General features: G+C 42.8%; 2 protein-coding genes across 3 annotated transcripts; one reads left to right on the top strand and one right to left on the bottom strand.

The window, feature by feature from the left end:
- Positions 1–10: 10 nt before the first annotated feature.
- Positions 11–24,291, top strand: LOC105204831. 2 transcript variants are annotated; one of them, XM_011174056.3, is made up of 6 exons: positions 11–520; positions 14,953–15,082; positions 17,230–17,372; positions 18,633–18,768; positions 20,470–20,584; positions 21,167–24,291. In XM_011174056.3, exons 1-6 carry the CDS (start codon positions 457–459, stop codon positions 21,272–21,274), a joined length of 696 nt encoding a protein of 231 aa, XP_011172358.2. In that variant the 5' UTR covers positions 11–456; the 3' UTR covers positions 21,275–24,291. The 2 variants fall into 2 exon arrangements, with proteins under 2 accessions (XP_011172358.2, XP_039314886.1); XM_039458952.1 differs by lacking the exon at positions 11–520 and adding an exon at positions 5,519–5,570.
- A 125-nt stretch (positions 24,292–24,416) lies between these two features.
- Positions 24,417–26,455, bottom strand: LOC113004377. Its single transcript, XM_039458953.1, has 3 exons — positions 26,216–26,455; positions 25,988–26,069; positions 24,417–24,572 (listed from the first exon to the last, which is right to left on the bottom strand). The coding sequence occupies exons 1-3, from the start codon at positions 26,347–26,349 to the stop codon at positions 24,441–24,443; spliced, it is 348 nt and encodes a 115-aa protein (XP_039314887.1). The 5' UTR covers positions 26,350–26,455; the 3' UTR covers positions 24,417–24,440.
- Between the last annotated feature and the right edge of the window lie 1,063 nt (positions 26,456–27,518).

Here is a 27,518-nt window from a genome sequence, read left to right as displayed (position 1 = left end):
GCCGCCGCCGCCGCCGCCGCTGCGCCGCCGTCATCATCGCCGTCGCCGTCGCGGAGAGTCCAGTGGTGCACGGTCGGTCGCGCGGTACATACATGTCGCGAGGGGAACGCGAATCCGCGGAGTGAAAGAGTAAAAACCGAAAGCACACACGCAGAGTCGCGCTTGATAGCAACGCGCGCGCGCGTTCCCGTGCACAGACACAGACACGTATTTACGTACGCATATACCCGCGATTCGATTCCGCGATTCCACTTGGTTACTTTCTATAGACACCTTCCGTCCCTCGCTCGCTCGCTCGGCCGCTCGCGCGCGCACGCGTTCCCGAGAGAGACACTTGAGAAGAGAGTTCCGAAGGACGACGGACCTGCCTTCTCTCTTCGTTCGGCGACCGACAAACTTCCCCCCGTACCCTGCGGCACGCAGCCAAGATTCGACGACGAGAGAGCGATCCGGAACATGAAAACACTTATGGAGAATCAGCTGTCCTGGCTCGCGCTGTTCATGACCGCCTTGTATTCCCGTGAGTATTCAATCCACAGCCTCTCTCTCTCCCTCTCTTTCTCTCTCTTCCTCCCGCGCTCCCCCGTAACGTACGATGCCGTGCGACAACCGGCGACAAGACCGGCGGCGACGACGGCGTGTTTTCCCTCTATTATATTACAGCGTTATTGCCATCCGTCCGTTTCATTTTCTTTGATCTCGCCAATCTCCGAGGATCCAGCTCGTTTCTCTCCACCTGCTGCGACTGCAGAAAATGCGAGCAAGACGAGCCGATTTGCGTCACTGAATCGTAACGGAGTCGCCGGACCGACGGATTTTCCCTCATTTCTGAGTTTTGTGTTTGTCACGAGAGGTTAAAAAGTTTACGGTGCTCTAGTGTAGTAATTGTATCGATTGACGTACGACACGTTTAAAAGTTTTTTTTTTTTCATTACATTTGTCTTGTAAATATTTATAACCTGGCAGCACTGACAACCGCGCGATCCTCGAGGATCTTTTAGACAAGGTTGGCAGCGGGCGAGTCCGACAACTTCAGACCGCTCGTGGCGATCGCAAAACTTCAGATCGCTCGTGTCGCAGTTTCGTGCGTCACGCAACGTTTTCGATCCTATTCGTCTCGAGATCTTCGTCAGACGGTGAGTTTCACGAGATGCGTTTCGCGCTTGCGAACGTGCCTCTTCGTTTTCCCTGGTCGCAAAATTTTCTCGTCGCGAATCCGTTGTTACCCACGTGTCTCGCCGTCCGTCGCGTTCGTAACGCCGTTCAGGGCTCGCACCACCGACGTGCGTGAATTGCGTGAAAGTGACGAGGGTCGACGGGCATGCCGCCGAAAACAATACCGGATATCGCGCGTGGCGCGTGGCTGTCACGTTAATTCGTCCAACGAAAGGTGTGATTTGCGAGAGGGAAAAAAAGAACAAAAAAAAAAACAAAGCGCGCGCGCGTCGCAACTCGTGTCGAGTGGAATTTCTGGGCTGGAATTAAGTAACCAGCGTCGCGCCCGGTGACGTCAAGTGCGTCCCCGCCTTTAATTCTGCGCTAGACGTAATTGATCGCGTTAAGTCAATCCCGGATCTGACTGGAGCGACGACGAGAACGTAAAGCGGGGAGGAGTCGCGCCGCGACCGTTATCGAACTGTTTTCCGAACTCGCTTTCCGAAGGACAAGCGTGTGATAATAAAGTGGTAGCCGCGCGCGCGAGTCCCCGGTCCCTTTCATGGGACGTGTAGGTCAAGGACGCCGCCGCCGCCGTCGCCGTCGTCGTCGTCGTCGTCGCGCTTCAAGTGCATACGCGGCGCCGCGGCGTCCCGGTGCCTGCCGCGTAGATTAAAGCGGGACGCGGGCGTCGCTGCCAGGACGACAGACTTTCGTTTCGTCGCGTGATGGAACGGTAAAAACGCCAAATTCGTCGCGCCGGCCAGGCCCCCGGCCGTCGTCGTTTGACGTCTCGCGAGTTGACGTCGGTCGGTCAACGTCAGTGGCGCGAAAACAAGTCCGAGTCTCTCGTTGCCAAGTCTCGGTGAAATTAGAATTCGATAATTTGGGGGCGTGTTTCATTGGCGGCGGGGCGGCGAGATAATTTTCAACGAGATCGACGCCAGCCCGTCGTCGCACTTCCGGAACACTTCGATCGAACTTTCGAATGATATTTTTAACGAGGCTGCAAATTATCCTCGAGATTAATCTCGCACGGAAATTAACTTTACCTTAGTTCGCGCGAGCGATCCTCTCGCCCCTACTAATTCTAGTTCCGGAGCGTGGTACAAACGATCAGTTAAACTACGGTTAAAGTTAACGGTCGACGTAAGGCGAGGCAAGGCAAAGGCAAGGTCGTAAAAAGGCGGGAAAGTCTCCGCGATGAAAATTTCCGCGATTTTTCGCCGAGTTCGTTTGGCGCGCGCACCCCCTGCGAACGCGGTAATTGGCCCCCGCTGGGTAAAATCAGGACGTTTAATTAGAGTGAAGATTGATACTAGCGTGCAAGCAAAAATTCCTCCAAGTATCGACCGAGTTTTATCTAATTAGGTCGTAGACAAGTTCGGGCGCTTCCTCTTTCACCGTATCTTCGCAGGCGACGCGATGTTCCGAGATTATCGAGACGAGGGAAAGGGGGAGGGGGCTGGATATCCGTTTTAGGCCAAAGGAAGCTCTCTTCGACAATTAGCGCCCCAATTCCCTGTCCCGTATTTCGCCGCTCATCCGAGTCGTTTATTTTGATACCGACGCCAATCGATTTTTGTTAATCCATTAATTCGTCAATGTCCAACTAAAATTTTACGACACTAAATAAAAAAGTATTGGTTTGCTAGTACACACGGAAATAAAAATTAGTATTGAATCAACAATTTATTGTTTCATGTATAAGCAAAAATATAAAATCTTGAAAAAATCGGTAAACAAATTTGTTAACGTAAAGAAATTTTGTTTCGTCATTGCGAGTAAAATCTGTTTAGGGATTTACAATTCCTGCAAAGTAAACGAAATTTGGAAAAATGTTTAATAATTAACACTTGAAATAACCTATGAAAGTTGTGCGAATAAGATTATATTTTTATAGTTTATTTACTCTATTTATTATTAAAAATTAAAGTATTTTTTACATTGAGAAAAATACAAATTTTTTTTGTGTAAGGACTTTAAGACGTTTGTTTTACAATTTACAGAACTGATCTTTTCATCGCAATGAAACATTGAATGACACCTTGAATATTTAAAATAGTTGAATAAAACATTTAGATTTTTTTCTCTTTCATTATTATTTATATTTTCATTGGAGCACATGTCTTTTTTTATTGAAACAACTTTTTATCTAGATAGAAAATCGCCGGCAAATTTTTATACCACTTTCAAACAATATAAGCAAGAATATAAAATTCTCTCTTTCAAGATTTCATATTCTTGCTTGTATTATTATTTATTCTTAATCCATTTGCTTTGCGGCTTAGGATGCAGCTTCCAGTTACATTCTCTTTTTTTTGTTTACGTTACATATGGTTCTTAATATCTAATCGACTCAAATTACATTACATTAGGTCAGCACAAACCTCAAACTTAAAAATCAACGTTTAAATCAGCATCAGCAATAACATTAGCATTACAGTTAAGCCTTTGGTATAATTTAACTTCTTCCTGCTTCTTTCTTTTTTCTGCTTATCTCCTTCCTCAATTCTTCTGTCTTTTTATATTCTTTTTTTATATATGAAACAATGAATTGTTCATTTAATACTAACTTTTTTTTATGCAGCCATAATTTTTTGACTGTAAAAAATTAACCAAGGTAGCAAAATGATTAGCAAATATTGTGATGTCTTGTATGTTTGGTACAAGACTTACCCAATCTAAATAACAGATACAATTTATATTAATATTTGTTGTGAAGTTTAGAAAGTATTTTTCTGCGGCGCATATTCATGCTAAAGCCAATCATACTTGTTATAAAATTTGACTGTATAATTGGCGATGACCTAAATTGCTAAAATATTGCTGCTATGAAGCCTATATGTGACAAACAATATTTTAGCAGGTACAAAAAAATAACGATAAATTTTTGTTCCGACACCTAGAAATCTACCTACATCAACCAAACATTTTTTTTTAGTGCGATTGAAAAGAATCGCGATAAAATAATTTTTTTTGTTTTTTTTTTATCTTGAACTGATCCCAACGATTGAGATATTAATTGGAGCGAGCAAGCATGAAATTTTTTCCTACATTTCTCTGGATGTTATTTCGACGACGGGAAAAATTTTCACATATAATACATTCCGTAAACGCATCTGGGAGAAATTACGTAGCATTCAGTCGCAGGAGTGGCTTAGATATAGAGACAATTTAATAAAAATTTAAGACGCGCCTCTCGTTCGGGCGAGATTTAATTTTCGCGCGACACGTGCCGGAATGCGACAGATTAAAATAAAAGGAGGCACCGCTGCGAGCGAGATTCAAATTTACCGTATCGATTAAGAAGCTGGCATCCTTGAAATAAACGGCCGACACGTGCCCCCGGGACGGAGACACTTGGGGAGGTGGGGAGGGGGTGTATTCTATGCGAAGTGCCGAAGTGCGCACATCTGGAATTACCGAGAATCCGAATTTAAAGTTCGCCCAGAGGCGGCGAAGACTGTATCGCGTGTGTGCCTACGCGATGCACTAAAATACGAAGCGCGCTCAATTACAGAATTTCTGCAAATTGTGTTTATATACGCGTTCTCTGACGCGTTTGGAGGTGTGGAGCTCGATGACGAGGATCGCGCGCCGGCCTTGAGTTCATTCAGGATATATATTCGCGTTCTGTGCGTCTCGCGCGCGTGATGCATCGCGGAAGCGAGTAAACGGAGAGCGAGGTCCGCCCAAAGTACGTCGCACTTCCTGTTGTCTAACTCACGCGACGCGAATTACGCGCCTCAGAATTTCGTAAATAAATCAGATCGCTGGCATCGATCATTGCGAGATGGTCGAGCGGAGAGAGAGGTCATATTCCGGATTTATAGAATAACGGCGTATTGACGTGACGTCTTCTTCTCAATAAATTCTCAAACGCATTTCCCCGCACGCGGCGTGTAACATTGGATTACATCACCACTCGAGTCGCGCCGCCGCTGTCGCTGTCGACTGTACCCATACGCGGGCGTTAGATAATTGACTTGTTTACTAAACTGTGCTATATCGATCTTTTCGTCTCGTACGTCAGCTATTTTGTTTCGCATACGAAATCGCAAGTAATCGCAATCAAAGACTTTCGCTGTGACGGCGTGCGTGCGCGATGTTCTGCGTCAGTAAGATTTTTTTTCCAGCGTACGCGAAATTGAATCGGTCTATTAATGACACGTATCGGCGATAAAGCCGCTGATAAAGAGGCCGAGAGTTGTAGGGCGAGGGGCGAGGAGACGGGAAAGGAGGCTTGTTTCTCTTTAGCTCGCAATCAGTCCTTTCGAGACAGGAGACCGCCTCGCGGTCTTTCTCGCTACCGAAATAGCCACGGCGGCGGCGCTCGGCGACCACGTGGGTGACTCGCTCCGTTACATCGTACGAGATGACGTCGCAGCCGGCGATTGGTCGAGCGAATGGGCGTGAGTCTCCTCGCCTTACCTTTACCGACTCGCGCGCGCGCACGCACGCACGCACACACACACTCGCACCCGCGCGATCACCGATCTCTCGGCATCACGCCACGGTCGCGCCACGCGAAAAGCTCGTCGCTCGGACGAGCCCGACCGAGCGCTGTTTTCCCTCGCGTGGAACTCGCGCGAGAGGGAGAAAGAGAACGAAGGAACCTCCGACAGATCGGAGACGACAGATGCGAGGAAGAAACGGGGAGAGAACAGCCGGTTTGCTCGCGCGCACACACGCACGCGACGCATTCCACGGAGTTTAGGTTGTTCTCTACGTAACTACACGCGCGAGAACGAGGACTTGTTGCGTGGCGGAGAGAAATAGGAAAAGAGAGAGAGAGAGAGAGACAGAGAACTGCGTCGCGACTGCTTCTCCGCGCGAATCGTGTGACTAACTTTGTTTCGCATTTAGCCCCGCTGATATTTTGGGTGGTTTTTTTTTTCACGGAGACACCGCGCTAACGTTCGTTTATTTAGCCTCGCGTCTCTTCCGTATCTCGCATTCTCCTTTTCTCCTTACGCGAAGTACGTGATAATAATAGTTTAGTTTCTCTTTACGTCGTCGCCATCTATTTTGGAAATAAGATACCGTATGTAAAGTGACGTTACAATAATAAACAGCGTAAATGAAACGATAATGGATGAGAGGAATGAAAGAGAGACAGAGGTGGGGGGGGGGAGGGGCGATGTAATAAACGTGTGCAGTGAAGAAAATTAATTAAAGTTAGCGAAATCTTGTCGTTCGTGTATACGAATGTCGTATTAAATGCGGAGAGAGTGCCAGGAGGAAGTTGCAAGATAAAAGAAACAGCTACCATTTCTCTCTTACGGGAGTCATCTTTCATTTATGGGAAATAAAACTGAGATGAAGTAACGAGTTGCACGGCGGCGGACGCTCCCGGGTGCAGATATATTATTATAATAGATAATTTCATTTCTTTGCTAAATGGAAATATTATTCTTTATTTGCGAGGTCCATCTAGAAATTTTAAGCCGTCCACGGCTAGACCTGATCGCGCTTTTCTATTTTCTGTTACTCGTTCCTGTATATCGTTCCTAATCGTGCCCCAACAGCACACGATATCGAGCGAATATTTGTGATATTTTACAAATATACGCACGATATCACGAATGTTCGTACGAATGTTCGTACGATGTCTAGAATATTCTGGAATATTCGTATGATATCTTATACTACTAGGATGCATTCCTTGACGTTTTTACACGCGCAAAAGATTCCGTAAATAGAATTTTGAACTTTAGATTTTTCTACTTATCGCGTAGCGTTGCGTTTATAAATCACGCGAGAAAAACCGGCTTGAGATTTTCAAGGGAATCAAGTGGCGACGTTCCCCCAAAAGTGCCTTAATTCGTTACCGCGAGAGTCGCAAGAAATTAAAGTCAATAGACCGGTATCGCGATAGTCGAGGCAAAAAGGAAAAAAAAGAACAAAAAACAACAACGTCGCGTAGCGTATTATATTATATCGTTCAAACGAAATGTATCGGCGCGAATTATCGCCAGCGTTCATTACTACAAACAAGACGTCGTTAATGAGCGTTAATTAACCTAAACAGCAAAGGAAGAGTCAACCTGGATACAAACGCGCGATGCCAAATGGCTGTTAAATACACGTGAATTAACCGGAATAGCGGCTAGCTGTGAGTCGCAACGACAGTTCCACTTTATCAACCCTGGATTTGCCGCGTGGATTTTCCCCCTTTTCTCCCCCTCCCACCCCCCAAAAAAACCCGGCTAATAGGAATTAACGTTGAAGCAATCACTTTCCATCCGCGATGTGTATGTGGGGCGATTTCGGAATGTTTTAACGTATAGGTGGTGTGTACCCGACGTTATTGCGGTGGCGGTACAATTTTCTATTTTTATCTCAGACATTTTACGCCGAGGTATACGAGCGAGAGCGTAGCAGCACAACAGCTTAATATAACGCACCGATTAGATTAACGCAGTCTGCAGACGCCACATAATACCATGAACCAGGATTCTCTCCGTGTTATCGTAGTATATCATCCTTTAATACGTAGTATCGCCCTCCAGGCACTTTTGACCCATTAATCACGACTCGGAATACACGATCGAAAGTATTATCCGTTGCTCGCGACAAAGAGGAGACGTAACAATTTATCGGGGGCTATTTTATTAGTACTTAAACGCGATAGGGTGGAAAATATGTTTGCGCCATATTCCGCGGATATCTCGCGCAGTTTTTCTTTGCCGTTGCGCGCATCACGAAGAGGCCTTTGAGTGAAATAACCTTCGCGCCTTGTCTCTTCCGCGTCAGATTAAAAATGAAACTATTTTCGCGCGCAATCAGCTTATTGTGAGTTATTCATTATGTCGGCGGCCGCGCCGCGCCGTTCCGTTCGTAGGTCCGTCACGCGAGACGAGAGAAATAGCACGCGAAAGAGAGGAGCCATCGCGCAGGGTCATCGTCATCGTCATCTGTTCATTTGCCCATCCATCCCGTCTCGCGCGAGCGCGGAAAAACAGCGGACAGATAGTGGTATAATAAAGCCGGAACGGGCGCTCTTCTCTTCGCATAATTTTACGGGCGCGTAACACCAGCGGAGATAAGATAACGCTCTCGCATTGACGCAAATGAACCGTCGGTCAATTATTCAACGATTTTGCACTTGTTCCCCCTTCTCCCTCTCGTCTCTCTCTCTCTCTCTCTCTCTTTGTCTCCCGATGCCGTCGTCGCCGCAGGAGAATCCGCGAACGCGCGCGCGCGCGCGACCCTCTTATCAGCCTTATCGTCGTTTAGTCTACTTCAGTCTGTCGGATAACCCGAGAGAGATTTCATTAACCCATGCCCCGCGATCTCGCTATTCTTAACGTCAATCATTCCGAAATTTCATCCCATGGCGATCCTTTCCCGCGAAACACAGACGGGCACAATGGCATGGTTATGGACAATGGAGCACGGGGCCACTTGTAGCCGATACATGCCGCTAGCTAGATAGTTTCCATTGTCGTTAGAATTCTGAAACAGTTCGCTTTAGCTTTGTCAGAATCGGGAGGATTCGCAGCTCGAAGATGGTGCGCGTGTCGTGTCACAGATAGAGACGACGATTTTCGTTTATATTCGCGTGGCGAAGTGCACAGTTGGAAAACTTCTGTTGAATCTAGCATTTGTTGCGTTCAACATTTATTAACGTTTAATTTTAATTGTCCCAAACGGCCCACTCAGATTTCAACACAGGATGAACCTGTTGGAACACCAATGCATATATGTTGTGTACGACATTAGCACGAAAATGTAACATTTTCATACAACTTGGAAACAAATTGCACAAAGAAATTTCTCCAGTAAAATTAATATTTGTAATATGTTGACATTTTATTTATTGATTTTGGAATCAAAGTTTCAGAACTACTTAATTTTTACGTTTGTTTATTTGTATCTGTAAGTTGCACGTCACAACACTATCAGGGATCGTTTTTGACCCATATACAAAATATTTTGTACCGTGTATTTTTAGGCAATATTATCTGCTGTAATCGGAAAGATTCGTAATCGATCGATCGTCGCGTTCGATTAATGACGTATTAGGAAGTAATTTAAAAAAAAAAGAAGAACCGAGATTACATAAAGCGAAGCTGCAAAAGTAGTGATAATGATTTTTAATACCGGAACTATGACATGCCGGAATCTTATCAATGTAGCGTGAGATATCAAACGTCGAGATATCATTGTTTAATCTGGCGGTGGCGTGACTTGCCGATTAGTCGATGGTGCCATTGATTTCACGATTTTTGTTTGCAAATCTCTATGCAAATGTATGCATAGGTATGTGCACAGTCGGAACTATAATTAACGCAGTAATTTTCCTTTCATATCTTTATTTCAAAAGCTCGAGCTGATAAGTAGACACTCGCGTTCGTTCAATTTTACTGAAAGATAGAAAGATTTGTCGAGACAAGCGTTTCTTTTTGTTGTTTGTTTTTTTTGTTTTTTTTGCTTTACTGCCCTAAGGTACAAAGGTGAATTTTTTATGGGGGTAATAAATTATTTCAAATTTAGTTTAGTTGCCACAAACTGGCAAATTGTTTGTCGGTTAACTCGTTCATTTCGACTTACGATCTTTTTCATTGCGAGTCGGTTAAACAATATCGAATCGTTTCTTCGGGAACACGAGCCCGTGAGTTCTTTTCAGAAAATTTATACAGTAATTCAAAAAATCTGTATAAATTAATAGAGTTTGGTAAAGATGTTGCGAAATATGAAAATGTAACGTAGGTCAACTCTGAACAAGTTTGACCACTGAGCAGTTTGCCAGTTTTCGACTGAGTTTAGAATTATTTATTATTTTTATCACTGTCGACTAAAAAGTGAATCTACGACTTTTTATGGAAGATTGTAAGAATTATTTTTTAGTTACTGCGTTTTTTTTTTCACCGCTTTCTCGGAAGGAAAAGGTTCCCCCCCCCCAAAAAAAAAAATAGAAATTGAAATTTGCTAGAATTCGGGAAACAAATGGAAATGCCTCGGCTTGGACAAACTTTTAGCGAGAAATCGTAGATAAAACATGTCGTTTATCAAAGAGTTTGTAGCGCGTGATGTCTCGTCGTGCCGGTTTCGATTTGACATTCGCGCGCGCGAGCGAGCGAGCAAGCGAGTGGCACACGCGTTGTATTCGCACGCGCGTTTAACAGTCGTGGCAAGGCCAACCTACGGGTTGGCTCGCGATTGGTTGTGCCGGCATCGTACGATGGTCCCATCTCGCCTCGTTATAAATACGAGCCCTAACCAACCTCTTCCTGCTACAGCTGCGTGCATGCGTGTATGCCTGCGTGCGGGCATCGGGATGCGCCTACACGTACATTAGCGTATGTACATTAGCCGCTCATTGACTGAAAACGTTCGGCAGGATTTTTACGTTCGCGACACGGCGAAATTTCTGGCCGAATGCTTCGCGAAGGGAAAGAATACGGTCGGAAATCGTAAATATTTGATACACTGCTCCGCGACAATAGAACTGCTGACGTAAAATCGATTGTTCACTGCAATTATCGCTCGTAATTAAATCAGTGGCTGCGTAAGACCGGCGAATTTCAGAAGCGTCTGCGATGTAGCGTGAAACGGTAACGGAAGGCAGCCCTCCCATTTCCCGCGATAATATCGGTAACGACTTCCACGCGACTAATTATGCGACGTGAATCGCATTAAAAGAGAAATACAAAGTTGCGGAGAATGTGTTAAAAATGTTAATTACCGAATTAATTATGATCGTAATTACCACGTAACGCGAGTCGATTACTAATCGTTACGCGCCGTTGTTGGGCCCGATTAAAATTGGAATTGCGACTCGTGTAATTTGTGAATAATCGATTCGTCCCGCTGGAGAATCACTGGTGCCGAATGGAATTACACACGGGGGGGAATTCTTCTGTTCTACCGTAAACCGGCACTCTTCTCACGAGTGATATCTTATCCGAGCGGAGAAAGTAAGTGGAAGAGCTAGAGAACGAAATGTGATCGGAGATGGGAAAATGGGTTGCGATATATAGAGAATTGACCATTTGAGAAAGGAATATTTTTCCGCTGCTCGAATGTTACTGCAATTGTCGTCGCAGCCTATTGTTTTAATCAGAAGAGTGTTTCATTATTATTTTATAAAAGTTATATGATGAAAATGATGTTTTTCAACGTGATTTATCGGCCCGTATTCAGGACGCGCTTTTTTTTGTCATTTTATTCGGTTTTTTTTTTTCTTTTCAAATCTATAATATATAATAAAGATAGGAAAAGCACTCTAGCGTCGAACACGAACTATAATTAGTTATATTTAGAAAAATATTATGGCTGCGGTATCGAAAGATATTTCAAGAAAACAACGTCGCATCGGGCTATTATTATTGTGTTATTTCAATCGGCGGCTGCATAAATCGTTCGGACAAATCGCGTTGGGACGGAGCTATTTGTTTAATCATCGAAGGACAGATTTATCACGGGCAGTCGATGTCCGTCGTGCCATTGTTGCATTCGGTTTACAAAACAATTGCGCCGCTATATAGGGGATAGGCCGCGGCGGCGGCTAGTTTCGCGGATGGCTCGTCGAATCGCGTTCGGTCGTTACCGCGGTGGTCCGTCGGTCCACGACGAGCTCTCCAATAATTTCGATAGTTTGTAATTAAATTTAATGACGTCGGTCGTCGGCGGCGCGCCGCACGAGGGATTTAGTCGCGTAGTTTGTCGCACGCATCGCCGAATCGATGCGTAATGATACACACACGCGCACGCCTCGACACACACACGCACACACACACACACACACACACACACACACACACACACACACACACACACACACATACACACTGTGTTATTTTCTCCCGTAGAGTCCGTGCTTTGTCGCAGGGAGAACACAGTTTCCCCGCCCGACAAGAGAGTTTACTCGGCAAAGAACTTGCAGTTTCGTATGTATGTGTATGTGCGCGCGCGCGAAACAATAAATAAATATATAAATCTTCAGCCGGGACGAATTGTCCCGTTGGACTCGTACAGGGATTGAAAGAAACCTCGCGTGTTTCCTTCAATTCCTACGAGTTTAAACGGGACAATTCGTCCCGGCTGAAGATTTATATATTTATTTATTGTTTATCGCGCGCAAATATTTTGCAGGCGCATTCGCCAGCTCTTGTATTTCTGCGCTTATCCCGACTCGGCGATGTCGCTCACCGAATTTAGCGAATAAATTTTTTAATCGTGTCAATTTTTCTATGACGATCTCTCCGTTTCCTCGTGACCTTTTATTGGCTTATATATATATATATATTGTTAACGGTAAATGGAGAGGATACGCGAGTCTTCCTTTCAAATCGGACGAGGATCATGTTTATCGTCGTACGTATATGTTTTAGTGATCCCCCTGTCTTGGTAACGATGCAGCATCAGTAGCAACTACAAACATTAATTTGCAATGTTTATCTGAACGCATGCCATGTTTACAAATACGACGTATAGATTGCAAAGATTATTTGATATCTGTTACGCGAACGGGTAATCCATTTGGAGATATTGAAAACGGCGATCTTGGAAAGCGTCGATTCAGTAGTTTGAAAAGGGTACCGGCGCACGGTGCGCGGCGCGTGGAAAAGTTGGCTAAAAGTTTTACGAGATTTCCCTCATACAGAAGTTAGTCTAAATTGCTAATTCGCACATTCCCCGATATTAAACCGATAACGCTTCTCGTTTCTGTTTCATCTCTCGCCAAACGTCTTCAATTAAATGAGCTCTCTTGCATAAAACATTTTGACATTTCGAATAATTCAGTAAGACATATCGACAAAGGCGAAGCTGCAACATTTCCCCATCGGGGCTTTAAATATAACCGCTCATTTATTCTGTTTCTTCATCACGACGGTTACTTTCCATCAGCACCGCCATCGCGCATATACTGCAAACTGCAACTCTCTATATTAGAGCAAACGCACAGCACGTATAGAACGAAGAGACGAAGAGCGGGAGGAAGGGGGAAAGAAAAGTTGCAGGTGTTATACCGGGAGACGAAGAGCAGCGGTCATACTGCCAGTTCTCTTTTATTACCTGGAAAGTGGCACTTCCGGGTAATCGGTTTCGAGCGGAAGTTATAAGTTCGTTTGGCGGTATCGAGAGAAAAGTCGATCTTGACCCCGTTCGTTCCTTAGCTCACAATAGCTTGTTTATTACAAGAGAAGTGTAAAGCTCTCTTGAAAGTATTTAATAATTTCCCGAAGAATGTCCCGAGATTCGCACTCTCCCCTTTAAAAGCCGGGGGGGATACGATATTCTCCTTTACTCTGCCCATAGAGGTTGTTTATATATATATATATATATATATATAGAGAGAGAGAGAGTCCCGACATCTCCGACTTTAATTTAGTGACGTGATTCTTTGATCAATTTAGAGCCGACCTTTTCTTAATTAAAATCACCAGGCACCGATCATTTTCGAGATATGACCTTCTCGAGTGCAAATTAAAAGAATAAAAATAACTCGGGCGCAGCTCGACAAGCTTCTTTTCGTCTCTCAGTTCGAGATTTATCATTATGATATACTTAACGTTGGATGTTGAAAAAGTTGCGACGCTAACTTTTCACGAAATAATTTTTGTTTGTAAGATAAATTGACTTAAAATTTGCAAAACTACCGTCTCTATATCAACGTTAATGCCGGGAGGAGGGGGGGGGGAGGGGTCTTTCCTTGGGCGCCCTAGTAAATGCACGTGTACATAACATTTGCAAACTGCGCGCGTACGGCGTAATTGGTAATGAATTCCCAAAAGTTGGAATGAAAAGCACGACGAAAGCGCGGCTAAACTGGCAAACGATGCTCCCCCATTAAATCCAAATCAACTTCCTAATATGAACGAATGGTTTTTCGCCAACGGCACATGACGCCGTGATAATATCGCGCGCCATTCGTCATCATTAGTCCGGACGGCGAATGCATTTCCTGTGTTTTTTATCCCGCATCCCGAATTCGCGTGTGACCACCGATACTCACACGCGAGAAACGCGGGCGCATCTTATATGTGTGCCCCGCTCGCCCGCGCCGCGCCATAATTTCATTTTCAAAATTCAGACACAAAAGATTTTAACAACTTGCCTCGGTACCATTATAACGGATGATAGACAGGCAAAAGATGAAAGATAAAGAAGACCGGGGATGCAGTGGTTGATTGAGATTCGAGTAAGCGGTTCAACTGAAAATATGAAAGCATAATGGTTTCAGCGAATTAAACTTTGAGAAAATATGTAATGATTCCAACATTTCTCTTATTATTATTATGTTTATTTATTTATTTTTTTTTTAAATCAAGTCGCGTAATGAAGTTGGTGGAAACTTTAATTCTTGGCAAAGATTCGTTCGAACGACAGAGTCAAGGGACCATTCTTCCAACGTGTATAATAAAACGTTGAGAATAAGGTCTCGCTCTGGACGGACGACACGTATACGCGATGCCTCCTCGCGATACGACAATTCCATCGAAATGAGAGAATATTGGGGATCCGTCCGAGTATGAAGTTCTAGGTGCAATCTGCATTGTTTCCACGTCAATTAAACTTGTTTGATATTTCCGCTGCAATCACGCCGCAACGGCAACATCGATTCCGCGTGCTCGTCGCGCGCTTAATCGAATTCGAGAAACAGCGCTGCTCTTTGCGATTCCCTTACTAATAACGTTGTTATCGATGGGGCCGATGTATCGAGTCCCTGTTGCCTCTTACGTTTCGCGAATCGACCACGTCTCTCTCTCTCTCTCTCTCTCTCTCTCTCTCTCTCTCTCTTTCTCTGTGTTGTTAGCTAACCCGATTATCGCGTTTCTGTTCCAGTGCTCGCTAGCTGCCGAGGTGAAGAGTGCGGACACGAGGAGCTGGTGAGGTGCGCCAGGCCCCTCGAGAGAATCAGCAACAGCGACCTGAGTTTCGCCACGAAAAAGGAGGATATCAACAAACTATGCCCGTGAGTTTTCTTCTCTCTACGCTATCCCGCACGGGCGATCTCTTTAAGCGGAAAACGTCCGTTGTTATTCGCCGTCTTTACATGTTCCATGAGGGGAAGACGTCGGTACGGGTTATGCTGACGTTCCGTTTCGGTGGAGTATTTCGTGACCGTCGTCTCTTTCTTTCTTTTCCTCCTCCTCCTCCTCCACTTTCTTCTCGCGCCACGGGAAATTTTTCGCCATGAGAAAAATGCCCGGTCGTTTCTCTCTCTCGTCGCACTTCGTATCAATTTTCAAGAAAACGTGCAGCAACGCGCGCTGTCGCGGAAGCTAGCTCTCCGCGCGGAGCTTAATCGCGCTAATTGTGACGTCGCCTCGCGTCGTCGCCGGAAAGAACCTAAGGAGATATAATAAAGAAGTGTTTACCGCACTTGACGATTTTATAATTTTTAGAAAAAAAATTTTTCTCATTTCCGTTACACATAAAGGTACTCGCGTTAATTCCGGCGTAGCGCCTCGGGCGCTAATATTAATCTTCGCCTAGTGGTTTGTCGTTTGAAAAGTTGCTCGGTGTAAAATACCGGGGGACGATTCTTCGATCTCTCTCTCTCTCTTTCTCTCTCTCGCAAAATTGGAAATTGATCTCCGAGAATAATATCCGACGTATTCGTCCGGCCTTAGTCTATTATATCCGTCCGAAATTCGCGATCGTATCGAGGTCTCTGGCACCGGCTTATCACAATTCGGCGATGCCCGATCGCTCGAATCTCTTTCGCGCTCCCCGCCGTCGAGTCGGCGCGCTACGTATGTAATTGAGTGGATGATTGCATGCAAGCTGCCGGATATTTCGCGCGATATTTCCACCCCCTCCCCCGCCCCCTCCCTCATCCTCGTATTCGACGAAGAATCTTATTACGGCTGCAATTTAGCCGTGCCGACGATAGTGCCGGGCCGAGAGGAAATTCGGCTCGTTTCATAGAACTTTAAATTTCATTCGGGCCCGGCCCGACCCGGCCGACCGTGCGTGCCCGACAGGCCGTACAGCCGATATGACAAATTATTAATCGCGATGCTCCACATCGTGCACGCGCGCTTCTTCCCGCAGTCATGGTAAAGCTCCCGGCACTCAAAACTGCAATATCAGGATTATATTGCATATCGTATCGCGGTATACGTATATTTCTACGTTTGTTCTTCGATGCGACGGGCGGGTTTGTGCAAATCAGACACCTTACGCAATGAATTTTAAAGATAAGGTGAGGCGTATGTCACGCTTACGTATGCCTCCGTTTCCCGGTGTACCTTACGTCGAAACAGCCGGAAAATTTCTACGCGCTGCACAAATATCGATCTGCTCTCGATGTTTCGATGCAGCTTTATATCCCGAATGATGTAGCATGATATTGGCCTGTATTTACAGTCGCCTCCATGCTGAGCAATTCAGCTGGAAACGGTCTTGAGAAGTGACACGGTTCAATAGATGGATCTTGAAAGTCAATTTGATATTCGTGACATCATATTTATAATCGCGATTCAACTGAGGCCCCTTGGACGCGGATCGAGTTCTATTTCTTGCTCGTGCCATCGATTTTTGATGAAGGAGACGTATGTAAACGTATTGTCTTCGAATCTCCCGTCATTTGATTAAATTTGAAAAGTTCGCGCGTGTCGTTCGATCTAAATATTATATGATTTGACAAATTTCAAATTTGACAACTTTCAAATTAGAACATTTTGCACGTTAAAAGTAGCAATGTTGCGATCTTTTATTAAATTTTTATAATAAATCGAATATTATTTTACCCAACGGATTATTATTTTGACTGATAAAAAAAATACGCAAACAATTTTTGAAAAAAAAAACAACGACAATTTATTATTCCATCTTCTATAAAATTCATTGGTTAAAATGTGTAGTTGCTCTTCCCGGAATGATTCAATTGGATTGGATGGCAAACATTTCGTTAACGTAGTTCAATGAAGTTATCTCTTTCAATTCGATAGTAACATTAATTTTGCGGCTTACGCACATCGTTTGAAATGTTTGCGATGCCGTACATGCCACATAGTTCCTATTAATATATCGATGAACTTTCCTTTTTTTTTATTTTTTTTTTTTGAACCAGCGAATGCCTAAATAACGGCCGGTTTCCCGTTTTTGTTACAGGGATCTCGAGGCAGGTATGAAATGTATCAAAAGGTACACGATGAATTGCATGAACGAGAAGCAGCGGGAGCACTTCAACTCTCTTTACACCGGCACCAACATGGCCATCATGGAGCTTTGCCAAGACGGCCCGTACCAGGACGGTGAGTGCTCTTGCTTAAATCATCGAACCGATTAGACATTTGCGTCTTCAATATGCAATTATAACGATCGATCAAGAGTAGAGAATATATGTATATATGGTATATATGGTATATATACAATATATGAAAGAAGGAAATTATATTAAATATTAATTCGCGCGGTTGAATGAAAGACTATAGGAAATGGGAATCTTCCTTTAGCTGAGCGCATTTTTATATTTTATGCTTGAAAACACCGCTTGGAAATATATTTTGGGATTGTAATGGAGAAAAGATGAATACAAAATTAAAGAGAAAAAAATAGCAGAAATCGATACGTGGAGACACTTTTTACACTTTAAAGTTAAGTGACTGACTTTTTTTTTAAAGATGCGACTCTTCATATTTTGGGATTTGACTGCGCTGTTTTCGGAGATTAATTGGAAATATTCCGTCCGTAAATGTACGTGGACCTTACTCTCGGAGGGAGAAATAACGACGTGTAAAGTCATCCGCCAGTCGACAAAGCCAGCAGTCCGTTTGCCAATTGGGCAAGCGACGGGCATCAATGCAATTCCAAACTGTCGGTCTCCAGTCGGAGATAGCACTAGACTCAATAATGCATCCGGCACTCTCGAGATTACGGGAATATCGCGTAGATTGTCCGCGGGTCGATCGAGCCGGCATGACTCTTCATAATGTACTCTCCTCTGTTGGAGAGAGGCACTGCAACATAATGAATCGTTAGCAAGGAGAGTAATATCGATTCCTCTCGTGCCTCAGTCGCGCAATGTACGGCTCCTCTGTCATAAACAAGGAACAAGAAAGCGGCCCTCGTATTCAAAACTGTCATCTCGAAACACGACGACACTAGTGCGTCAGTCAATGATCTATGTATACTCTTGCAATTATAGGCTGCCCGCAAATAGCTCGAGTTGTTTTTCTAGGAATGGTGTCGGCAACGAGAGGAGATTCGCAATTGAATCTTAATCAACTTTAATTTTTACCCGCCGAGTAACTTGATTATTTATTCTCCAAAGCGAAAAGCGCGATTCCGTCGATTTCAGTTTATTACGTTGTTATAAACTGAAGTTGGTTACGTTGTAGAGAATTAATATAATATAACATATGTACATATATTCTTTATTTGCAGTAATATTAGATTATATATTTCCCGGCTTGTCAAGTCAGCTTGATTGACCTCGAAATTTCATTATCGATACCTATGTTCCTACGAATGCGCAATCGTCCAATAGCGGGAATGTAATTTTCTGTTTGCAGAATTCTTGAAGCACGCGCCGTGCATGCACAAATCCAAAGCCGAGTACGAGCTGTGTTACAAGTCGTACCAGAAAACGACTCAAGAAATAATGGCCAACCGCTCGTTGGGACATCAAGATCTCAAGTCCCTTTGCTGGTAAGTTTCTTTTTTTTTTTTAATGCGCTTTTTATGCAAATCATTCGTGAATGGAAAGTAGACGCGGAATAAAAATGGTTGTCGTGGCTATTCGCTATTTCAATGATCCAATTGAAATGTTTAGAGATAAGAAAAGAACGTTACATACGATCACTTTTCTTCGGGAGAGCAACCGACTCACTATATCGCAAATAGAGTAATTAATATTGTTATAAAATTTATGTATTCAAACGAATATATATACATATATATATATATATACACACGTATATATGTATATACACTTGACCGGAATTTCTGCATCTTTGCGAAGAGGATGCAGCTTACGGTCCATTTGCTTATCCGAGAAAGTTTGTTAGTTTGGCAACGCGGAGGTAAACCTTAGAACTCAAAGCGCGAGTCAATTTGACCTAGCCACTTTTCAAAATGCAGACCGTAGACCGTTTTATCTAAATGCGCCCGCGGATTATTAACTTATCCGTGTGAGAGTAAAATGGAATGGTATAATATTTGTTTTTGCAAAAAGAAAAGAAACGCGCGTTTACGCCACGAGTAATTTTAAATGAATCAAAGGGATAAACGTGTACCGCGCGTATGCTTGCTTAATAAAATAATTTGACGCATTAATAATTAATTTATCGCAATTATATTAAATTAATAGACTGAATCTCGCATTCTATTAAAAGTCGTTGGCTTTTACGTAATATAAATTTGTTAAAAGGTATCGATCTGGAGCTATACATTAATATTTAACGAAAATCAAGTTAAAATAAAATATGAAAAAGGTCCATCGGTAAAACATTAAATTATTGGTGCATCGCACATTCTCGGTGTTTCGAGTGCATCTCTCGGCGAGGATGATCAGCCTTTTTCTCCCCGGGTCGATATTAAATCTAAAGAAAAATCGAGTTAAGATTACGACATGAAAGATCGTCGGAGCGGGGCAAAGTACGAAACTCGGACAAATAGATTTAAGCAATACTGGAAATTCCGGTGTTTCGCATTAGCGCAAAAGACGTAAAATCCCTCGACTGCGATAATTTAACACTTAAGAGCTCCGACGAAACAACTGCATTAATAACGACGGGCGTTGCTCAAAGGACTCGCGCAAAAAGAGTGTAATCAGTCCTTTAGGTCGGAAGTTTCACGCTGATGCCTGTACAGACACACTAGGGTGTAATGTCATTAGCGTATCTCTGCCACGGTCTACTGCAGCTTTTGAACTTGCGCATCCCTCGCGAAAGGGGGGACGTAAGTAGTATGATGCTGACCCGAAACTGGATAACAAGTCCGCAAAAACACATTCCTCGCGTCATTTTGTTTTCTCCACGGTGATTCAATTAACCAGCGCGCCGGGATTCTCTCTCGCTCCTCCGAAGAGAGAAAAAGTTATCCGACAAAAGACAGAGGCGTTTTTTGTTTTGCGAAAAAATCAATGGGAATTTAGTCTGCGCAAAGTTACGAATTTCATTCGACAATGTTTTTTTCTCAGATATTTTAGAGGGGTAACGGGGAAAAAACTTAAACAATTTTACGACAGTAATCGCGTAGAGCGCGCTAATGATTTCTACGTTGTGTTCTCCAATTGTAATCGGATTTGTCCGCGCTAGCGTTTTACGATAAAATCGATAACCGCTTATTTCATTCCGTTGCGCGTCTCAAAAGGGATTTTAAACAGAGTCTGGGATATTGTTTGTGCAGCGCCTTCCAGGAGTACTTGGAATGCTCTCATCATACGGTGCGCCGTCAGTGTGGCGATGATACAGCGCGATTCGCGAAGGAATTCCTCGACAGAATGTCAAGCTCGCTGCTAAAGGTGAGTGTCACATATATGTTTTATTTGACATCACGTTTCATTTGCCATTCGAAAGTACACGCTGAAGAGTCGCATTAATTGCTCCGTCTATAATTAAATTTTGGGCGCTGTCGCAATGTCGTACCGCCGCGTTTGAAAACATTTTGATTTTATATTTTCATTAATTAATCATTTATTTTGATCGTATCTGACAAATATGAAATATAATTTTATATTTGACAAACATTTGGAATTTATTATTTTTTTTTCTGGATAAAATCTAAAGGTAAGTTGTTATATTTTTGATGCTTGATAATCGAATGATTCATGAAAATATTTTGACGGAACCAAGAAGTAAGTTATTTCCTGTGTTATTTAAGAAATTTATTGAATCTTATTATTTTGATGATCTAATTTAATACATTTTACATTTCACGCTGTTTTCGTCTAGTTTCAGAAGTAAAGTATACGGAGCTGTAAAAAGAAAAGAAAAGAAAAATAAATAAAAAGCGAATAACCATCTTAGGAAATAATCATTTAAACGAGTAGTAGGGTCGAGAACAAATTAAAGGAAGAGCGAATCGTTTGTCTTGTTTGTTACAGGCGCACTGTGCGCCCTACACGGAATGTACGCACAACGGTGTCTCAACGCTAAATCTTTCCGCTATTATGCCAATGACGCTTATTCTCCTTATGAGGTACTTCACGTAATTGGTCTTGGCCGAGATCATTTTTTATCTTCGAAAGATAGAAAGCGGAGAAGGGAAGACGAGAGAGGGAGGAGGGTTATACAGAGAAGGAGAATTGAGGAAGAAGAATGAGGAGATGAAGAGGAGGTGGATGCTCCTAGAACACGGGGAACAGAAGAAAGCCCATTCGGCTTTTATCGCGCTTTGCTTCAGAGAGAATATATTCCTTATTTTCGAAGAGGTCTCGGGGAAAGAGAGGAGGACCGAAGGAGAGGCCAAAGCGATCAAAGGAGAAGAAAAGAGCGGGGAACGTCGGGAAATGCAAAAGGGAATATCCGAGGGAGAAGAAGAGGGGCGCGATACGCAGGAGAGGAGAAGAGTGCGACGTTTCCTTCTCCGAAGAGAATATATTTTTCATTTGCCAGATGATGCGAGAGATGGCAGTAATCACGATTACGGAAGCAACAACTCGAGAGATTTTGAGTCTTAAGAGCCGAAGGGACGATAGGGGGGAGGGAGAGAGAGAGAGAGGGGAGACGACACTTGAGAAATACTAGTTACGAAAGAGCGGAAGAAAGAAGAGGAAGCGGGATCGCGGAGAAGAACCCGAAGAGTTTTCCACGCACGTCACGAAGATATCGCGAATCGAATGATAAAAAGCTGATCGTGACGCGATATGCCGGAGAGTCTCTTCGCTCGAGATCGTTTAACGCGATTCCCTAGTTCGCACGATACCGCCACGCAAGACTGATTCGATTTTTGCGCGGTTTTGTCGCGAGATGAGAACGAAATGAAAATACTCCTTATTAATCGGCGAGCTGTCCTTTGGTCTCCGACGCGAGGTGGAATCCGATCCTCGAGAAACACGTGGCGTTTGGATCAAGTCGGAGAAGAAGGACGGCAAAGGTAAGACACTTCATAGCGAGAGGGAGGAAGACAGACCTGTCTTCCGCACGGCACGTTTTCGCCTCGATTTCGAAAAGGGGCGATCGTGCGGAACGAACTGCCTGCCGTCGCCCCGAAATCAATTTCATCGAATAATCGCGATCTACCGATTCGCGCGCGAACGGCGATGGGGGAGAAGAAAGCTCGGCGAGGAGAGTCTTTTAAGTAGAGTAAAGAATTTCTGTTCGATCGGAAAACGGCGGATAAAATCACGATGCGTTTCTTCGCGCACGCGAGAGAGAGAGAGAAAGTGCGATCGCCGCGTCGCGTCGATTCGCTGAAAGTTAAAAGAGACATCGAAATTCACACGCGTTACCGCGACTCATCCGAAATGAGAGTTTCCGAGAGAGAGAGAAAGGTTCGGCTAGCCGCGATAGGTAACGAAGCTTCGAGTTAGGTATGTCAAACTAATTTCCCCCTTACACGGTTTATATCACTGCCGCGATATATCAGGGCCACGTACTTTCAATATTTGCGAAATGAGCGAGATCCGACAGTTTCAAGAGCACTTTTTAATTTCGTCGTCATAATGTAGCTTTTAAAATAGTTTTAAAATTCCTTCTCATCAGAATGTATAGAATGATGAGAAATTTTGCGCAATTGGAACAAAAAAAAAGAAGACCGAAACAATTAGGACAGTACAATGAACTCTTCACGTTAAAAGTCTCGCAATGTTGCACGTGTAACGTAAACGGAACATTTGCTGAACGCTGGGTCATACAAACGAAACAAATGGAACTCGCGGGAGGTCTGTAAGGCCACGGATGTGGCCCACTTGCGGTGCATTTGACATGCTTGTTCGGAGCATGCCGGTTTGTACAAATTCGACATGTCACAGGAAATCCTTAGAAACGGGATACGGATGAGTCTATATTTTTCTGAGATCTGATGTAGTGTTGTACATGTTACCTAAACAAAAAAAAAAAGATACACGCGCACGATCGTGATTGTACTCGCTGCACAAATGATAGTATTAGCACTTGCATTGTCGTGTCTTAATTATTAAGTAGACGAATGACTGTAAAGGAGAGACGTTGAGAAGGTATGTGTGGCCATATTTTCATGTCGAATCGATTTTCGACGTTTGTGTCTCCAAAGACATTCACGTCGACACTGAAGTATGTTGTATATTATGTGTTTAGATAAATTTTATTGAAATAAAGTTTATTTATGTGTTAGAAATATTTCGAGGGGAGGCACACACTGTTTCGAATATATCAAATGTTTAAAGTGTTTAAAAGGAAATGAAAAATGGCCGGCGAAAGGTAGCGCTCGTACACGGAAAGAACAATTTTACTATGGTATCTAAAAAATTTAGATACATAGATCAGATGGAATAATTTTATGTTGGACTATCAAAATACTTATGTAAGACGTTCAAGCGTGATGACACTGTCGCAGAAAGTTTTGAATATTTTTAATGGTTCAACACAATTATTTTTAAATGGCGTATCTCAGCAAACTTGTCCTTTCCGCGTGTGATTTTCATTTAAGAAGAATCAATTTTGCAACTGACAATTCGATTAACTGGAAACTTTTACTGCATGTTTGTTACATTACGGCCCGTGTCGCAAATAATTAATTGTAACCAATTGTTTGGTTTATGAGTTATTATAAAATCCATATGAGAAAGTCACGGCATTTAATCAAACGTGTCTCATTCATGCAATTATCGATATTTCTCTATTATCCTGCGCGCCGTGCCATTCGGAATATAATGCAGATTAATAATCTAGAAATTAAATTCCCTTCAACAGGGAGTACGTTTATCGATAGCCTCAACCCCCTGCATGTGTGTATAATGCGTACTCGATATCGACATCATTTGTAATTTATCATTTCCTAGAGAATTCGCGCTTTTAATGGCGCAACGTTAAACCGGCAAATGATCCGTGAGAAAGCAAATACGTTTCTTTTTTTATAGGTTTTCAGAATATCATGTAGCCACCCGTTTTATCGGGAGGAAGACCGCGTGGTATGCGTGAACAGAGATATTTATTTGTAATATATAGTTAATTAAGGAAGCATTGTAAATATCATCGAGCTGTCGAGCTTAAGAGGATGTAAGATAACTTAAATACATTCACAATAAAATCCATTATATTTTTATTTAAGAAAAAGAAAAGGAGGAAAAAGCTCTGCACCTGTCCCGTTAATTCCCAACGTTGTCTCGACAAGATCCTCGGAGCGCGACGTACGGGCTATGCACCGGCGCATTGTGCATAGCGTAAGTACACGTGCGCTCATGTCAGAGTCTCGTAAAGTAATAAGCTCCCTTCAGCCCTTTCCCGGTGATGATGATACAGCGTTCCTCCAGGGACAATACATCGCGATAGATACACAAACACCAAAAGCCGTCGACCCGCGGTGTGCACCTAGTATACAGCGTAGATACGTCGATAGACGAAGGATTATCGAATTTACGAGATTCTTGATTATTCAATCTTTAATTTACATTTGCATAAAATAATATTTATGACTCTTGCGCTAATATTAGTCTTTCGGGATTTCACGCGATGCTGACAAGTTTGCAACGATCACATTGATAAACTACTTTCGACATACTTTTTACCTTTTAATTTTAATAATCTTGTTTATCAAACAATTCTTTAGTTTTTCATGTTGGAAAATTCTAATCTTGTTTGAAATTCCAAGAGACAAGTGTACGACGAAAATATTTCCTTTTACTTAAGAAAACTTGTTCAGCAACATGAATTAATGAGAAACAGAAAACAACGAGAGGCGAGGATACGAAAAAAGAGGTAAGTCCACGCTTATTTATTAACTTTTTAGCTATATATAAAACAGCTTGGTATCAAAATTACCGACGAATAAGGTAAAGAGCGCGTTGTAAAATATTTTAAAGCAAATAATTAAATTTATATTATTTTCCAATATAAATTAGTAAGATTTATTAGGAATTGTAATTTTAATCAATGAGATTTAAATCATCGCGGAGAAAGTGCAACTCGTCTTTATTTTTTAAAATCGTGCGCTATTTTCATCCGAAGAATTTATATAGAATATTTATATTTTCATTGTGATTAATAGTAGATAAATATTAGAATATTTATCTTGTTATAATGTATTTATATGCACAAAAAAAAGTCGTTTCCTTGATTAAATTTTTTCAGGAATTGTAATTTTAATCAATGAGATTTAAATCATCGCGGAAAAAGTGCAACTTGTCTTTATTTTTTAAAATCGTGCGCTATTTTCATCCGAAGAATTTATATAGAATATTTATATTTTCATTATGATTAATAGTATATAAATATTAGAATATTTATCTTGTTATAATGTATTTATATGCACTGAGAAAAAAAGTCGTTAACTTGATTAAATTTTTTCAGGAATTGTAATTTTAATCAATGAGATTTAAATCATCGCGGAAAAAATGCAACTCGTCTTTATTTTTTTAAATAACACGTTATTTTCATCTGAAAAAGTTATATAGAATATTTATATTTTCATTATGATTAATGGTATATAAATATTAGAATATTTATCTTGTTATATAATATATATTATATGCAGCGAGAAAAAAAGTTGTTTACCTGATTAAATTTTTTCCAGTCCAAATATTTATCTACCAGACTTAAATATATAAAATATATAAATTTCAGTTTAAGCGTTTACATATTTAATTTAACTACATATGTATTTAACTTAAATACATAAATATTTAAATTGAATCAAGTTGAAAATTTTAGTAGTCAGGTTAATAGCTTTTTTTCTCAGTGTATAAATAATAAATTAGGTATATAAATATATTATTTTGCATAAATACCTTTTGTTCTCTCCCCTTGATGAAACCAGACTTGCTAGATTCGAGAATTTTCTTTCTAAACGCCACTGATCCTTTAGAGGAACTGTTTGGACAAAAGGAAAAGATCTATAGTATTTTTATCTTCCAAAAGAAATCTCCCGTGATTCTAACAAAAACTCAGATTTGAGGAAAGATTCCCGAATTTAGCGATTCTGTTGGAAGCAAGGATAAATCATTATACATCCTCACGCGATAAGCGAAGGCGGTCCAGACGCACATATAATCTGACGCACGACAAAAGCTCGGTCGTCCCAAGGAGAGTTGGAGAGAAAGATGCGAAAGACACGGGAGTACATTTGGCACACGATGCGAGGTACAAGCATGTATTTCGCAGTTGGTTTATCGTGTAATATTTTTTGGGAACGCTCGCAACCGCGCCGTGCTGTATTGTGTCGCGCGTGACCTTGTTTACGTGCGCGCGCGATCGAGCTCGAGCGGCAGCGCGTGGGGCGACTGGTGGGGGTGGGGGCGGGGAGGGGGGGGGCGAGGCAGTTACGCCGGTGCGTCGCGTCACCGGCGTCACTCGCATTGCTTCACGGGACGGACGGCGCGGCGGACGCACCTGCGACGGAGCGTGCGGCAGGCTACGAAACCGTACTATTTCTCACAATTGACGATTAGCTAATACACTTGACTGTCTCCACGGAGGAGTGGTATTGCTGGACAGGTATCTCACGCAGCTTACTGTCTCCAAGGGAGAATTCCAGATGATCGAAATAATGATACAGTCGCCGTGTCTGTCCACGCGATATATGCTTTGCGCCTGGAACGATGCTCGGATGAGACTGTTCAGCGGTAACGGTAACACGTCCTATCGATATAAATGTATGATACACGCAAACGAATATATTTTGAGACGATTCGTTGCGTCTTTTAATGAGATATGTATGACGTCGTCGCGCACGGCGTCCGACGTGAAGTTGCCGGTATTTCGTAACGGCCATTTTCGCCACTGGCGGAGTCATGTCGCGACGCGGATAGGCGATTGGCAAACACACTCGTAATTAACTCGCGTCTCTTAACATTCGTGAACCGCGTGGCACAAATTCGTCGCTCGCGTGCGGCGCGTGATTTTTTTTTTTTTTTTTTATCCCCGTAAAACGCGCAGTCTGTGGGAGATTTATTCGCTCGAAATCCATCGCGTTGTAAAATGCTCCGGCAAAGCGGCGGTCATATTTCCGGGGGATATTGCATGCCGCGGATATTTATCTTTAATCTCGACCCGTATATTTGTTCGTACTCGCATATTTGTTCGCTTATCTCGTAATGCGATGCAATAATCGCGAGTGTAGGTACACGCGTGATTTAAGGCATAGGTAAGAGCAACAGATGCGATCGCCGCGGCGGGCGGCGGCGCGTTGGGTGTGAAGTTACCCGCGGAGCGTATGTATTTCCCCCCTCCCCCCGCCTCCGCCATCATGAACGCGCCCGCTAATGAAAAACGTTGTGTACCGCGAGTCACAATTTTGAAAACGACAGAAACATCTTCCGC

This window comes from Solenopsis invicta, chromosome 16 (assembly GCF_016802725.1).
Source record: "Solenopsis invicta isolate M01_SB chromosome 16, UNIL_Sinv_3.0, whole genome shotgun sequence".
NCBI classification, from domain to species: Eukaryota; Metazoa; Arthropoda; class Insecta; order Hymenoptera; family Formicidae; genus Solenopsis; species Solenopsis invicta.
Note: the sequence above shows the minus strand (reverse complement) of the source record. Positions and strands in the feature narration are given on the sequence as shown.

Excerpts from the sequence above, each read along its gene's own strand:
- LOC113004377 (XM_039458953.1), bottom strand. The coding sequence starts at position 26,349 with ATGCTTGTACCTCGCATCGTGTGCCAAATGTACTCCCGTGTCTTTCGC. Across the intron at positions 26,070-26,215 it reads GGACCGCCTTCGCTTATCGC|TTCCTCTAAAGGATCAGTGG; the intron begins GTGAGGATGTAT and ends TTGTCCAAACAG. Across the intron at positions 24,573-25,987 it reads TCAAGGGGAGAGAACAAAAG|GTGCACACCGCGGGTCGACG; the intron begins GTATTTATGCAA and ends GCTGTATACTAG.
- LOC105204831 (XM_011174056.3), top strand. The coding sequence starts at position 457 with ATGAAAACACTTATGGAGAATCAGCTGTCCTGGCTCGCGCTGTTCATG. Across the intron at positions 521-14,952 it reads CATGACCGCCTTGTATTCCC|TGCTCGCTAGCTGCCGAGGT; the intron begins GTGAGTATTCAA and ends TTTCTGTTCCAG. Across the intron at positions 15,083-17,229 it reads GATATCAACAAACTATGCCC|GGATCTCGAGGCAGGTATGA; the intron begins GTGAGTTTTCTT and ends TTTTTGTTACAG.